At 39.1% G+C, this 17585-nt stretch overlaps 1 protein-coding gene across 2 annotated transcripts in view; it reads right to left on the reverse strand.

Annotated features, from left to right (window-relative positions):
- Positions 1–241: 241 nt before the first annotated feature.
- The window catches only part of focad (focadhesin), an 80977-nt gene continuing 63633 nt past the window's right edge, over positions 242–17585 (reverse strand). For both annotated transcript variants that reach the window (XM_077227824.1, XM_077227825.1), the window contains 10 exons: positions 13734–13814; positions 13536–13664; positions 13326–13441; positions 11769–12029; positions 11323–11412; positions 3317–3494; positions 3048–3145; positions 1556–1807; positions 826–901; positions 242–647 (listed from right to left, as the gene is read on the reverse strand). In XM_077227824.1, the coding sequence (XP_077083939.1) occupies positions 574–647; positions 826–901; positions 1556–1807; positions 3048–3145; positions 3317–3494; positions 11323–11412; positions 11769–12029; positions 13326–13441; positions 13536–13664; positions 13734–13814 (1355 nt within the window). In that variant the 3' untranslated portion in view covers positions 242–573. The remainder of the gene's footprint in view (positions 648–825; positions 902–1555; positions 1808–3047; positions 3146–3316; positions 3495–11322; positions 11413–11768; positions 12030–13325; positions 13442–13535; positions 13665–13733; positions 13815–17585) is intronic.

The raw sequence follows: 17585 nt of genomic DNA on the forward strand, positions 1-17585 counted from the left end.
TCTGAAATGGTGGCCTAAATGGGCAGTTCTTGGCTAGCCTAAGCTACAGTATGGACCAGATAGACCATCAGGCATCAGATATTGTATTCAGTATCAGAGTGGCTGATTGGAAAGAGAAAGCTGTCGGGTTAAAGGAAGCAAGAGTATAAAATCAGCGTTCTTTTTAAGTTTTTAAAGTTTTTAGTGAAAGAAAATGTATGCAAAAAGAGTGAGCTTCATTTAAAAAGAAAAAGATACTTGGTATGGCACAGATAAATTTATTTTACATAACTGGTCACAAAAAAAATAGTCAATACATTTTACATGCAAAGCATGAACGTGGAAATTAACAAAAGTTGAAAACGATGCTTTCTGAGCCCATTTTTAGTTGCACTGTCACGTTTTTTCTAAAAGAATACTATGGTATTCCTACTTTCAGTCTATTAAGCATGTCAGTTGTGTCTCTGGCTGGTAACAGATTGGGGTTATCACTAGAGTTTGTGAATTGTTCAAACATTAGCACTGTTATGTAGATGCTCCTCCAAACAGGCAAGAAAACAATCTAGCCGTTGGTGTGCCGTCGCTTTCACAGGATCACCAGCCATACGCCCTGGTCCACACACCCTTCTTCCTGAACTCCACCGTGGATCTCAGAGACATTAATGCCGCTAAGACAAATAAAAGATACAAATCAGTCAAATGAGAGAATGTATATACAGGTGCTGGACATATAATTAGAATATCATCAAAAAGTTGATTTCAGTAATTCCATTCAAAAAGTGAAATTTGGATATTATATTCATTCATTACACACAGACTGATTTTGTTTAAAACAAAGAATCTCACCTCTGGCTGTAAGTAGGGCAGTCTCAGAGAAACTCAGCTTAGGAGCTTCAGTGATACTGAAGAGCCAGTCGATGAACTGATGGCATACAGAAAGAAAGAATGGAGTCAGTCTTTTTTTCTTTTCTTTTTATTTAGCAAAGCAACACTAAATTGATCAAAAGTGATAATAAAGACTTTAAATTCTATTTCAAATAAATGCTTTTCGTTTGAACTCTATTCATCAGAGAGTTCTGAAAAATTGTATCACGGTTTCCATAAATATTTTAACTGTTTTAAACATTGATAATAATAAAAAATGTTTCTTAAGCATCAAATCATTATATTAGAATGATTTCTGAAGGATCATGTGACACTGAAGACTGGAGGAATGATGCTGAAAATTCAGCTATGATCACAGGAATAATTACATTTTAAAATATATTAGTATAGAAAACAGTTATTTTAAATTGTAATCTTTTTTCTAAACATTACTTTTTACTGTATTTTTGATCAAATAAATGCAATGTTGAACAATAGAATAGATAAACTGGAATTTTTAATTACTATTGATATTGCTCATATTTAAGGTTGAGGACTGTAAGTATTGGAAGTATTACAATGGTGTGTAGCTCATTCTGTAACATTTGGGCAATGGATATGAAATAAATTTTAAACTGTGCAAATTTAACTCTTTCAAGCAACACATGACAATCACCAGAACTACATATTTAAATAGTAAAACATGCCATACCTTTAGTGACTGGGCCTTCCACGGCTCTTTGGCGAGGAGCTGCTTGATGCTGTACGGGAGTCCAGAGAGGCATGAGGAGACCGACAGCTCAGTGCTGGCAGGGTTGACATACAGGCCATGAGTGAGCTCTGTCGACTGAGAGCACTGATGCCAGGGAAACCACTGGGCTCTGATGCCAATGAGAAGCGGGGAGCAATGGTCCGCCCAGGATGCCACTGCTGCAGCAAACACACCGAGGAGGAAGTCTGTGCCCTGCAAAGTGAAAGTTGACATTATGGTTAGAGTCACCTTGAAATCAGTCAAATATTGCCGTGCACATTCATTTGCCCTCACAATATTTAATCAAAAAATCTTCCCCTCTCGCTTGCATCAACATCTCATCGCTTCTGATGATGTGTTTACTGGCATGAGGGCAGGGCAACCTGTGACTTACATGAGATCGACCAATAGCAAACCACAACCATCCAAACAATTCCCAATAGACAAATAACTTTTTTTTCCTGTTTGATAAATCAGCGCATAGAGAAAAAGAGAAATAAAAGACTCGTTTCATGCCGATTTAAAGGCAAAATATGCAAGATTTTTGGAATAAAATATCCAAAAACCACTAGAACAGTGTAATATATTTTGTTGCCTTGTGTGCTTACATCATGCCAAATGTTTCCAACAATGTTTAAATCAATAAAAATCAGCAATTTTTACGAGTGTAACGGCCCGTGTCAATGCGTCGTCCATCGTCATATGACGTGACGTCGTATCTGCGTTACCCTTCAGTTTTACTTCCGTAGAAACTATGAAAACACAAAAGACACTGTAATATATTATGTGTTTTATTAGACAGGTGAGCAACTGTTTAGATACCTTTATCGACAGAAAATGAATCATTGTTATAAAGCTTAACATGGTTAATCTTATTGTTTGAATCTCTTGTTTTCTTGATTTACCACGAGTAACATGTTTGTACCTCAGAGACACTATTCTGTCAAGTGGCTTACATAGCATAATCATAAAGAGCTTTATTTGTAGTAACAGTAATATAGCATTTTGTCTGCCGTACACTATATTTTAAAATGAATTGCATTCCATTTAGCATTTCCAAGTTGTACCAGCTTTTAATAATATGATATCCTAATTTCGATCCAGCTACTACAGTGTGCAACAAGTGTCTCATAGCAGGCACAGAGTAACTTTCAAAAAACTCACATTTATTTTTAGTATGATTGTTTTTACCAAGTAAAACAGCGTTGCGTTAGCGCATAATTTTAATCTGTCAGTGAACAGGTAGTTTCCTGCAGCGGGTAATGCGTTTTATAGAGGAAATAACTGTTTATATCATTAGGCCCACAGCAAGGCAACTAAGAACACTTTCAAGATGGCAGTGAATGCTCTTCTGAGAGGCAAATCCACATACGACTGTAAAGCGACCTAAAAGAAACCAGTGCCCGATAAATTGAAGCAAAAAGATTTTGCAGCGCAGTCACATTGCACATACCTCTATTACATTGACACATTTAACAGAGGGAGATCCGTATGCAACGTTTCTGATGTGGCCCATTAACTCCAGTAGCCACTCCATTCGTTTAGAGACCCCTGAAAACAAACAAACATTTTACTTTCTGAAACAACATAATGATTCAGTTTGATGAAGTTCATCAAAGTGTGGCCATTTGAAATGGAAGGTTTGGAGTCTTACCGATCTCAAACTTTATATGGTAGTGTACACTTTTTCTACTATTATATACATCAGTATCATTAGCCTACCTGTATTGGGACTAGAGGCGAACCGTGATTGGTGGAGGCCCTGCAGAAGAAGCCAGCTAATTTGTTTTTTATTCCCCACACGGAGGATGGTACTGATGACATCATTGAGCCCGAGGAGAGGGACTCTGCCTTTAGAGGTCAGGTAGGATAGGATGAAAGCTGTTTTTTCGACATTAGCCTGTAGAGGGAGCACAAAAACAGTGTGAGGTTGTACAAATATGTTGATTTAATGTCTCTAGCCAGTCAGTGTACCTTTGAGCAAGTCATTTAACTTGTAAATTGCATCTGGGATGGTTGTTACATGACATGATAAATGACTCAATTTGACACTAACAGAACTATCACATCCACTGCATGATGCATAACCTGGGGACACAACTTTAAGTCTTTAAAACAAATTATTATGTTCCCTAAAACCCAACAAATATAGGTCCTTCACAAAAAGTTAGCATATTGTGATAAAGTTCATTATTTTCCATAATGTAATGATAAAAATTAAACTTTCATATATTTTAGATTCATTGCACACCAACTGAAATATTTCAGGTCTTTTATTGTTTTAATACTGATGATTTTGGCATACAGCTCATGAAAACCCAAAATTCCTATCTCAAAAAATTAGCATTTCATGAATCAACTAATTAACTCTAAACACCTGCAAAAGATTCCTGAGGCTTTTAAAAACTCCCAGCCTGTTTCATTACTCAAAACCGCAATCATGGGTAAGACTGCCGACCTGACTGCTGTCCAGAAGGCCATCATTGACACCCTCAAGCAAGAGGGTAAGACACAGAAAGAAATTTCTGAACAAATAGGCTGTTCCCAGAGTGCTGTATCAAGGCACCTCAGTGGGAAGTCTGTGGGAAGGAAAAAGTGTGGCAAAAAACGCTGCACAACGAGAAGAGGTGACCGGACCCTGAGTAAGATTGTGGAGAAGGACCGATTCCAGACCTTGGGGGACCTGCGGAAGCAGTGGACTGAGTCTGTAGTAGAAACATCCAGAGCCACCGTGCACAGGCGTGTGCAGGAAATGGGCTACAGGTGCCGCATTCCCCAGGTCAAGCCACTTTTGAACCAGAAACAGCGGCAGAAGCGCCTGACCTGGGCTACAGAGAAGCAGCACTGGACTGTTGCTCAGTGATCCAAAGTACTTTTTACAGATGAAAGCAAATTTTGTATGTCATTTGGAAATCAAGGTGCCAGAGTCTGGAGGAAGACTGGGGAGAAGGAAATGCCAAAATGCCTGAAGTCCAGTGTCAAGTACCCACAGTCAGCTGCTGGTGTTGGTCCACTGTGTTTTACCAAGGGCAGGGTCAATGCAGCTAGCTATCAGGAGATTTTGGAGCACTTCATGCTTCCATCTGCTGAAAAGCTTTATGGAGATGAAGATTTCATTTTTCAGCACGACCTGGCACCTGCTCACAATGCCAAAACCACTGGTAAATGGTTTACTGTCCATGGTATTACTGTGCTCAATTGGCCTGCCAACTCTCCTGACCTGAACCCCATAGAGAATCTGTGGGATATTGTGAAGAGAAAGTTGAGAGACGCAAGACCCAACACTCTGGATGAGCTTAAGGCCGCTATCGAAGCATCCTGGGCCTCCATAACACCTCAGCAGTGCCACAGGCTGATTGCCTCCATGCCACGCCGCATTGAAGCAGTCATTTCTGCAAAAGGATTCCCGAACAAGTATTGAGTGCATAACTGAACATAATTATTTGAAGGTTGACATTTTTTGTATTAAAAAAACACTTATTTTATTGGTCGGATGAAATATGCTAATTTTTTGAGATAGGAATTTTGGGTTTTCATGAGCTGTATGCCAAAATCATCAGTATTAAACAATAAAAGACCTGAAATATTTCAGTTGGTGTGCAAATATATAAAGTTTAATTTTTATCATTACATTATGGAAAATAATGAACTTTATCACAATATGCTAATTTTTTGAGAAGGACCTGTATATAAAGACAATAAATAATAATAATTATAATAAATAATATTGATCTATTCATAGCAACATTTATTGTTTATTAATATTTATGTCATCATACATTTATTTATTTTCAATAAAGGCATCTTCATGAAGAATGAAGGCATAAAATAAAATAAAAATAAAAGGCATTAAAGGGTAACTAAACCCCTGGTCAGAGCCTGACTCCAGCCACTGGCAATATTTGAAAAATACTGGAAAAGTGGTCGGAGCCCAGCGGAGGGGGGCGTGCACCTGAGACGCATCTGTCTGTATGGAACTTGCCTACCTCACCAACAACCCCTTACGTCACGAACCACCCCAAACATCCAATAGGAAAATTCAACTGCAGTTGCCACCGTTCAACCTGAAGAGGGCAGCACTCAGACGTTTTTACACCATATATAGTAGAATTAAAACACTTTATACACAAATGTCAAAAAAGTTACTTGAATCAATGAACAGTACTAATAAAGCCCCATTCTTACAGATCATTAACTAAAAAAAGTTGGTTTAGGGTTTAGTTACCCTTTAAAATGAAACTGGATTTTCCAGTTTTTCCGTACTTTCAAGATGGCGCCGCAGACGGCTGCCTCGGTGTGGGGCTCTCCAGCTATTGCGCTGTTTTTGTTCGTTTGTTCTGCGTTTAGTCATTCTTTTCCTATCAGTTTCACCAAAGACGAACTACTGGACATTAGGAAACACACAACAGAAAACCTTTTCTACAGTTTTTGATTATTCAGACGTTTTGCTGGACATTCTCGTCGGAGGGGCAGCGGTGTTGTTCAAACGCGCGGTCAGACGCAAACGCGGGAAGTGCGCCGGCGCGCTGGTTAAACTCCGCGAGCGCGGCCTCCGCACTGCGGTCCCCAGTATTCATCTTGCGAATCTCCGATCCCTTCCTAACAAAACGAATGAACTTCTCCTCACCCGCACTAACAAGGATTTTTTAAACTCTGCTGCTCTGTGCTTCACTGAAACCTGGCTGAGTGAAGCCATACTGAACAACGCAATACATCTGCCGGGCTTCCAGCTGTTCCAAGTGAATTGCATCGCGGAGCTAACTGGGAAAACGAGAGGTGGTGGATTGTGTTTCTACATTAACGAAAGTTGGTGTTCAGATGTATCAAAACTGAAGAAGATGTGCTCTCCTAATTTAGAGGCACATTTCATAAACTGTAAACCCTTCTACTCGCCTCGGGAGTTTTCCTCTTTCATTCTCGTGAATGCATACATCCCTCCAGACGCGTGCGTGAGCGCGGCGCTACAACAGCTGGCTGAACAAATAGCTGAAACGGAACAAAGGTACCCAGACTCTTTTTTAATCATTCTTGGGGATTTTAACAAAGCAAATCTTTCCCGTGAACTACCAAAATACAGACAGCACGTTACATGTCCCACAAGAGACAGTAATATACTGGACCACTGTTACACCACAATAAAAAATGCGTATCACTCCACCAACGGATTCCGTATTCATCTCATACCGACCTACAGGCAGAAACTGAAATCAGCTAAACCTGTGTTGAAGACTGTTAAAAGATGGACCAATGAAGCAGAGCAGGATCTACAGGCCTGCTTTGATTGCACTGATTGGACTGTTTTTGAAACTGCTACCAACTATCTGAATGAGCTCACAGATACTGTAACATCATATATAAGTTTCTGTGAGGATACATGCATTCCTACCAGGACATTCTTATCATTTACTAATGATAAACCATGGTTTACTGGGAAACTCAAACACCTTCATCATGCCAAAGAGGATGCCTACAGAAGTGGGGATAAAATCTTGTATAACCAGGCCAGAAACAGACTGACAAAGGAGATCAGAGTTGCTAAAAGAAGCTACTCTGAAAAACTGAAAAAAAACAGTTTTCAGCCAACGACCCATCATCAATCTGAAATGGCCTGAGGAACATCACCAACTACAAGTCACCATCCCCCCAATCTGTGGACAATCAACACCTGGCTGATGATTTAAACTCATTTTATTGCAGGTTTGAAAAGTCCTCATTCACACCACACACCGGCTCAGACCTGCACTTCACACATTCACCATCACCTCCTGCACCCCCATTACTCCCCCCCTCCTGCCATCCAACCTGAGCTTAAGGTCTGTGTGGAGGACGTGAGCAGAGTCTTCAAAAAACAGAAGACTAGGAAAGCCTCAGGCCCAGACGGCATCTCGTCTGCTTGTCTAAAAGCCTACGCTGACCAACTGGCCCCGGTCTTCACACAGATCTTCAATAAAGCATTGGAGCAGTGTGAAGTTCCCTGCTGCTTCAAACACTCCACTATCATTCCTGTCCCCCAAAAAACCAAAATCACTGGACTTAATGACTACAGACCTGTCGCTCTAACGTCTATGGTCATGAAGTCGTTTCAAAGACTGGTGTTGGCCCATCTGGAGGAGATCACTGGACCCCTGCTGGATCCCTTTCAGTTTGCTTACAGAGCAAACAGGTCTGTGGATGATGCAGTCAACACGGGACTGCATTATATCCTGCAACATCTCGACAGACCAGGGACTTATGCAAGGATCCTCTTTGTGGACTTCAGTTCGGCCTTCAATTCCATCATGCCTGATCTTCTCACAACCAAACTGACCCAGCTCTCCATACCATCCTCGATCTGTCAGTGGATCTCCAGCTTCCTGACGGACCGGCAGCAGCGAGTGAGACTGGGGAAACTCACATCCATGACTCTCACCACCAGCACTGGTGCCCCCCAAGGGTGCGTTCCCTCCCCACTGCTCTTCTCCCTGTACACTAATGACTGCACTTCTAAAGACCCCACTGTCAAGCTCCTGAAATTTGCAGACGACACCACTGTCATCGGTCTCATCCAAAACGGTGACAAGTCTGCTTACAGACTGGAGATTGAACAGCTGGCTGTCTGGTGCAGTTATAACAACCTTGAGCTGAACACGCTCAAAACAGTGGAGATGATCCTGGACTTCAGGAGGAAAAGCCCAGCACTCCTCCCACTCACCATCATGAACAGCACTGTGGAAGCGGTGGAGTCATTCAGGTTCCTGGGCACTATCATCTCTCAGGACCTGAAGTGGGACAATCACATTGACTCCGTTGTGAAAAAAGCCCAGCAGAGACTGTACTTCATTCGCCAGCTGAGGAAGTTCAACCTGCCACAGGAGCTGCTGATTCAGTTCTACTCAGCCGTCATTGAGTCTGTTTTATGCACTTCCATCACTGTCTGGTTTGGTTCAGCTACCAAATCAGACATCAGGAGACTACAATGGACTGCAGACTACAAAACCAGTCAACAAAACCGGAAGAGAATACAATGCTGAATAAAGTCATCGTTTTTGTTATTTTTGGAACAAAATGTATTTTCGATGCTTCAAAAAATTCTAACTAACCCCCTGAGGTCCTGTGGACTACTTTGATGATGTCTTTATTGCCTTTCTGGACAAGGACAGTATACTGTACATAGATTTTCAATGGAGGGACAGAAATCTCTCGGACTAAATCTAAAATATCTTAAACTGTGTTCTGAAGATGAATGGAGGTCTTACGGGCTTGGAACGACATGAGGGTGAGTCATTAATGACATAATTTTCATTTTTGGGTGAACTAATCCTTTAACACACCTCCCGAGGCATATGCCTTAAGTGCAATACTCGCACTGTTTAGTGCAATACCCTACAACTCAGGTGATACTTATATGTAGATTTATTTATTTATAATATTCAAAACACTATAAATATGTTCATAATCTGTAAATGTCGACTATTCTGACTAAACCCAACTGTGATACTTATATTCTCATATATTTATATTTATATTTATTATTCTTATAATTTGTAGTATTATGTTTCTTGTTGTATTTGTTTTTGTATATGTCCACTGGAAGCCTCAGTACCAAAAAAAAATCCTTGTGTGTGCAAGCAAACTTGGCAATAAAGCTCCTTCTGATTCTGATTTTCGGTAGGGGGTGCTGTGACGCATCTTCTGAAAGAGTGTGAAGAAGCAGCAGAAACAAGCCATAGCATATGTAAGCAGATGCGTATGTAAAATAACACGATCATAAACATATAAATCAAAAGCACCTAGTGTTACTGAATGAAAAGTCAACCAATCATCATTCTGAATCCAATCTGGATGCAGTCTTTGACAAAAACATGATTTTCTCAGCTTTTTTTATGAAACTTACCAAGTGTTTCAACAAGTGTTGATAAAAATGATGGATTAAGCTAGAATTAAAGTTTTTGTTTTGTTTAAAAGAGGAGGCTCTTTTATATATATATGGGCTGTCAGTTAAACGCGTTATTAACGGCGTTAACGCAAACCCATTTTAACGGCGTTAATTTTTTTATCGCGCGATTAACGGTCTTTTTGGCCTAGCAAACTTTGTAGTTTTTTTTCACATGCTTTTGCAATAGGACGCGGCATGGACGTTTTGAAAGCGCAAGCTGATCTAGCTAGACCGGAAACAAAACAACAGGCACGCCGCACACACTTGTTTGGGCTTGCGAGCCGGATGCGCGAGCGCGAATCTCTCTGCTCGCGCGTGGAATATAATGTGCCGAGCACGAATCTCTCTGCTCGAGTCGCGCGCTCTCAGATACACGCTGCTCTTGTTAGAATTTTCTCTGGGCTCGCTAGGACAATATGTGCCTGCACTTAAAACGTGTTCAGTGCAATCGCGAATCTCTCCTCTTCCCCAGCTAACAATTTTAGGTTATAAGAACGTTTTCATAACGTTCCCATTAAGTTATAAAAACGTTATTTCTGAATGTTATAGGAACGTTCAAAACGTCCAGTTTTGAGTGGATGACGAGCGCGAGACACCGAAATGGATGCCAATAAGATTCTGAATGGAACGTTTACTTTTAAAAAGTTGCCAAATGGTTCCATTGACGAGACCAAAGTGATCTGTGTGTTTTGTCGTTGTGAACTGAGCTATCATCATCGCAGCACGTCCAGTCTGAAATACCACTTGATGATGGCCAAACACACACACACACACACACACACACACACACACACACACACACACAGCTGATGCGAATTCTCCGCCCCCTCGTCAATATCAGGACCTCGTCAGTATTTCTTTCACCCTTTTATTGATGGACAGTGTTACATTGTGTGAGAGATTATTTGCTCCAAGTAAGAATGTTTTAGTGTGAAATTGAACACAATATATGCCAATGTTGTTTTCAATAAAAAACATTTGCACAAAGCAAGCCGATCCACTTTTCCATGTTAATAAGAGCATTAAAATGAGAAAAAATAATGGGACAAAAAGAAATCAAGAGACATTTAGAATAGATAAAAATGTGCGATTAAATGCGATTAATCGCGAGTTAACTATGACATTAATGCGATTAATCGCGATTAAATATTTTAATCGTTTGACAGCACTAATATATATATATATATATATATATATATATATATATAGTATGTTCAGATATTCATACACAAACATTTTCTGGGGGCCATGAAAATTTTGTGAAAATTATAGAAAAAATGCTGGTGGTGGCTGGCAACTTTAAATAAAACACTGGCTGGGAAAGAGTTGAACACGATTATTTTAAAAATAAGGTGAAAAATGCGGGCTGACCTATTTAACAGGACCAAATACCATCAATTAACAACCTCGTAGCTCACAGTAGGTCTACTTTTAAAGGTTTATAAGTTATGAGAAAATGAGTTTTTACTTCCAGACTGTTGCACTCTATAATTGCTGCTGGCATTAGTTGTCCCAGTTAAAGTCACAATTTACATGTTAATGAAAAACCAGAGACACACTTTTCGTGGAATGACCCTTAAAATGACCCTCATGAGGTGGTGTGACCAAGAAAAAGCATTTAATTTGGTTATTCAGTCTTCTCTTCATTATTAACCATTCGATGTCATTTTATACGCATCTTGAGCTTGCACAATGAAAAAAATGTCTTCATTACCCTGACGCAAGGCATTATGACTACATATCATGATGAACATTTATAAAGATTAGATCAGATTTGTAAATCTATAAATCACAAACATTAGTTATATTTTACCTCAGTGACTTTGATTATGCGGTCTACCTCAGTGTCACTCAGTTCAGACAGACACGAACACATCTCTTCATAGAGTTCCACTTCACCAGCCTACAGACCAACACAAAAAACCCCAAAAATATGACTGTACAGCAGCAGGACTCTGCGTTCAATGCTTAATGAACACGTTTGACTATAACATCTTCCATTAAGGCTGTGACACACCAAGCCAACGTAAAAGAACTAGAAGCGACGAAAGCTGACAATGTTGTCGCGTCATGTCAGCTGCGTCTCGGCCAAAAAGCTGCGCTTGAACACCGCTAAGACTGCAGGCGACTGCTAACTAGCTTGTGCGCGTGTAAGGAAATAACTGTCTATAGGGGTCCGACTAGTGCCGACGCAATGCAAACCCTGGGCTGACCATTGGCTTGGTGTGTCACGACCTTTAGGTAACTGCCAGAACATACCGGTATTTGATCAGATAAGAGGTTATAGATCTTTTCAGTGGCAGAGCACAGGGCGGTCCAGCAGTTTTGGGCCGGGTTGGGGATCGCCATGGCTTTGGACAGGCCACGCAGGATGGACAGGCACAGGGGCAAGCGCTGAGCACGTGTGTTGGGCTCAAACTGCTGCACCGCCAGACTGTCCACAAACACCTGCAGTTTGTCTTCAGCCACATGCTTCATCCAGGAGCTCAGGCACTCGTACAGATAAGCCCTGGTGCGGAGCTGTGGAGGGTCCAGGGGATAGACAAGAGACAGAGAGACATTTACAAGCCGCAAAACCATGATGAACTACTTACAGAAAATTAGATACTAATAACTACTTCACTTTTCAGCATCCTTAAAAGATACACTCAACATAACAGCTAATGTATATTACAAATTGGAAAAATTATGGAATTAAAGGGACTATAAGTAAGAATTGTCATGTATTATTCGCTTGAAAAACAAGACGTCCTGCGTTGTCTATCAAAGCCTTGTAGACTTGATTTTCCTAGCAAAACCTAGTCCTTCACATAAAAATCCAAAGGATGCAATGTTTACGCGTTCCCAAGAGCCTTCTGTTTAATGACACAATGCTTATTCAATGTTCATGATAATGCAGAAAGAGCTATTCTGCACTGAAATTTCAATGAATGTGTCATGCAAAGAAAAGAGATTAGAACTTCACCGCAGGAATATCAGGGATCTCGTTCAGTCTCTTGTATGTTACGTGTGCACGAGTGTGAACACGAGCAGTGAGTTACTGGCTGCAGTTCACTTAACGGCCACCGGTGTCGCTAATAACAGGGGTTTCTTAATTCTACATATAGCCCCCAGGAACAAAATGTATACATTTTCTAAATAAAATAAGAGCAGAAATATGTACGTGCAAAACTCGCCGTCATGTAGGACTGCTCGTTTATGGCAAAAAACATTCATTTATTTATTAACATTACTCTGCATTTAACAACCTTATTATTTCAGTATTTATTTATTTATTATATTTTAACGTGTTCCTAGAACTTGCCGCATAGTACGGCATAGTAAAGTGGCTTTAAGTGCTATGTACTTACATTGAAATTAATAATTTGATACAATGGACATATTGTGTAAATTTTTTTTTACATTGTACTTATATTTTGAAAATACCTGCATGTAATTACAGCTTTAATAAATTTATGTAATTACATTTGTAATTATACTGTTGACCCTTCCCTTACACCATAACCCACCCTTAAAGATACCCATACCACCACACCTGTCACTAACCTTACCCGTATCACACCTCAATAGCCTCTTTGTACTTATTTTATTGATGTAAGTACATAGTACTTAAAGCCCCTTAATATAAAGTGGGACCAAAAAATATTTAAAAGAAATTACTTCAACATCATACATTTCCACAAACTTTCTGAAGCACATATTAGCAGGGCTTGCACATCTAAAACTAGCCATTTATGGTATAAAAAAAACCACCACAATAATCTGCATGGTGAAACCTCGAACATCTATTACACATAGAAAGAAACAAACACTCACACTGAGGCTGTGAACCAGGGGAGGCACAAGCCAGATGCCGAGGAAGAGTGAGGCACTCTGGGAGGACTGGGCCTGACTGGCAGCCAACTCTAAACACTGATGCTGCACCTCCTCACCTACGGCAGGCACAGGTGAACACTTCAAAACTATTTCTCACCAGGCATTTCCTATACAACACTAATTCAAGATGATGACTAAGAGGAAGCTGACCGAAGCCGAGTCTCATCAGCGGAGAGAGGATGGCGCTCCAGTTGACTGGAGGATACTGGAAGCTTCCACCAACCGAGCCTAAAGCTGCCAGAACCGTCTTCACTAGGTGTGGTGCCGTGGACTCAGGCCCTGGACAGTCAAAGCATTAGTATTCAACAGAGAGCTTTTTTTATTAGACAGCATTAGATAGAGTGTTACCTTTCCTTCCTGCTTCAGTGATGAAGTCTACACTCGCTCGGATGACACTTTTCTCAGGGAGATAACCAAAGTCCTGAGGAACTGTTAAAGAGAGATGGAGAAGTAGGTTTTATTGGTCTTCTTCCATTTATACAGTATACATTTGTTTGTGTTTGGTTATTTTTATTATTTAGCTATTATTATTTAGTGGTAGTAGTAAAAATGATAATATTAATATATTTCATGTTTTATAAACGATTTTTAGTACTACTAATATATAGAGCTGCACGAAATTGGAAAAACTGACATTGTGATCTTTTATTCTATATATACATATATATATATACAGGTCCTTCTCAAAAAATTAGCATATTGTGATAAAGTTCATTATTTTCCATAATGTAATGATAAAAATTAAACTTTCATATATTTTAGATTCATTGCACACCAACTGAAATATTTCAGGTCTTTTATTGTTTTAATACTGATGATTTTGGCATACAGCTCATGAAAACCCAAAATTCCTATCTCAAAAAATTAGCATATCATGAAAAGGGTCTCTAAACGAGCTATCAACCTAATCATCTGAATCAACTAATTAACTCTAAACACCTGCAAAAGATTCCTGAGGCTTTTAAAAACTCCCAGCCGGTTTCATTACTCAAAACCGCAATCATGGGTAAGACTGCCGACCTGACTGCTGGGCTACAGGTGCCGCATTCCCCAGGTCAAGCCACTTTTGAACCAGAAACAGCGGCAGAAGCGCCTGACCTGGGCTACAGAGAAGCAGCACTGGACTGTTGCTCAGTGATCCAAAGTACTTTTTTCGGATGAAAGCAAATTTTGCATGTCATTCGGAAATCAAGGTGCCAGAGTCTGGAGGAAGACTGGGTAGAAGGAAATGCCAAAATGCCTGAATTCCAGTGTCAAGTACCCACAGTCAGCTGCTGGAGTTAGTGCACTGTGTTTTATCAAGGGCAGGGTCAATGCAGCTAGCTATCGGGAGATTTTGGAGCACTTCATGCTTCCATCTGCTGAAAAGCTTTATGGAGATGAAGATTTCATTTTTCAGCACGACCTGGCACCTGCTCACAATGCCAAAACCACTGGTAAATGGTTTACTGACCATGGTATTACTGTGCTCAATTGGCCTGCCAACTCTCCTGACCTGAACCCCATAGAGAATCTGTGGGATATTGTGAAGAGAAAGTTGAGAGACGCAAGACCCAACACTCTGGATGAGCTTAAGGCCGCTATCGAAGCATCCTGGGCCTCCATAACACCTCAGCAGTGCCACAGGCTGATTGCCTCCATGCCACGCCGCATTGAAGCAGTCATTTCTGCAAAAGGATTCCCGACCAAGTATTGAGTGCATAACTGAACATAATTATTTGAAGGTTGAATTTTTTTGTATTAAAAACACTTCTTTTATTGGTCGGATGAAATATGCTAATTTTTTTAGATAGGTATTTTGGGTTTTCATGAGCTGTATGCCGAAATCATCAGTTTTAAAACAATAAAAGACCTGAAATATTTCAGTTGGTGTGAAATGAATGTAAAATATATGAAAGTTACATTTTTATCATTACATTATGGAAAATAATGAACTTTATCACAATATGCTAATTTTTTTAAAAGGACCTGTATATATATATGTATATATATATATATATATATATATATATATATATATATATATATATATATGTATATATAGAATAAAAGATCACAATGTCAGTTTTCCAATTTCGTGCAGCCCTATATATTAGTAGTACTAAAAATCGTAGTAGTACTAAAAAAAAATATATATATATATAATACATATATATGTATATATAGAATAAAAGATCACAATGTCAGTTTTCCAATTTCGTGCAGCCCTATATATTAGTAGTACTAAAAATCGTAGTAGTACTAAAAAAAATATATATATATATATAATACATATATATAATAGTAGTACTAAAAAAAAAAAAATATATATATATATATATATATATATATATATATATTGCGATATGAAAACAGTTTTGAATGGCTTAATTGAATGGCTCAATTTGGAAAGAATTAATCATTCAAGAATGATTAGGGTGATTTTGTAGGGGAGTGAATCTGCATAGAAAATAATAAACAAGTCACAAGGATAGATAAATACAATAGAACAAATTTACAAATGAAATAAAAAGTGCTTTAAGTTTTTCAGGTAAATCCAACAGTATTTAGCTACAGATATTAAATAATCAAACAAAAAAATAACACTGCATAGTCTTCACTGTATATAATTAATCTTTGTTAAAGCTACAAAAGTGATTTTCTCTTTGTATTTCTTTGTTTGATTAACATTAATGACTGTGGGTATTTTAGGCTGCTGTCACTTTAAGACCAAATACACAGATTCAAAATGATGATACAAATCTGTTTTCCTTCTCAATTGTTTACGTGGACTTAAGCCATAGTATCCACTTTGTTTACGAGGATACACGCCGACATGGGCATTTTGACAATTTTACGTGCATGTGTCCATTCACACACAAATATATGTGGAAGAGAACTGAATTCAGCTTTGTGTGTGTACACAGAAAACAGCGCGCGAGTATTGAATAGAGCTCTCTTTGGCGTCTTCTTGCCCTCAAATGGTTTAAAATGGCTTGAATGATTAAACTGACAGGACCTAAAAAGTGCAAATGATAAACTTTTGCTCTATGATGGTTAAACTTTTCAATGAATCCGTGAATCACATGCGTTTAGAATCATGGTGCCTGGTCCGTATGGATCACGTATCAACTAAGTTGCCTATACTCGACATTGCACACCTGGGGCCGGTTGCACCAGCTGTGCTTAAGTTACAACTTTAGCCTAGTTTTGACGTAAATGGGAACTAAGTTACAACTTACGAACTACTAATTATTTTTAAGTTGCACCATTAAACTTAGTTTAAACGTAACTCTACGTTCCAACTAAATATTTACGGCTGCCTCCGATCAGGAGTAACGGTTCGAATAATATATCAGACAGACTAAACTGCATCAATAAGCTCTTCTTTTACCTGACATACTTCAATTCTTTAGACATATATGATAATGCTGACATTTACACTCGCTTACATTTTAAGAGAGAGAACATTATGTGGAAAGATAACTTTGTTAGCGGCTCTTTAACACCAACCCGTCCTAAACAGCGCCGCTGTGTGCATCGGTCCATGTTGTGCATGTCAAATATCAGTCATAATCCATAAACGTACTAATATCTTATGTTTTTTGTATCAATATTTATTTATTGATGCTTATTCCATTTCAAATACAGATTCTGAATGTTATTTACATATAAAAACACTTAAGTTATGATCAAGTATCGTATTTAATGGAAACTTATTTTTACCGTTAGTAACTTGAGGTAAAAGTTGTTAGAATGAAGGATAAACTGAAATTCACGGCAATTCAACACAACTTCTGCTCACGTATTTGAAGGCTGCTACTGGTTCATCGAGGCTAAACGTCATAATGTGCGACTACGCATTACTTTACGGAGAGCTTACGACCTACTAGCTACGTTCTGCCTTACGAACGAATGGTGCAACGGAATATAGTACAGAGTTAGTTACAAACTAGCTAGTAGTTACTAAGCCTCTAGTGTGGACTTTACGTTCCAATTTAAGAAAGAACTTACGAACGGCTGGTGCAATCCTACCCTGGTGATGTGACTAACGCGCATGCACACATCGCGATATCGATGCTAAAACGATATATTGGGCAGCCCTAAAACTATTGTTATTTTTATTAACAACGTGTCATTATTAATTTTATTATACACTATAGTCAATTATTTTATCACTTAAAAACTCATCTTTGATCACCGAAATGACTACTTTAAATG

Source organism: Siphateles boraxobius, unplaced genomic scaffold, assembly GCF_051911475.1.
Source record: "Siphateles boraxobius isolate OS27281-9 unplaced genomic scaffold, OSU_SipBor_1 130, whole genome shotgun sequence".
Lineage (NCBI taxonomy): Eukaryota > Metazoa > Chordata > Actinopteri > Cypriniformes > Leuciscidae > Siphateles > Siphateles boraxobius.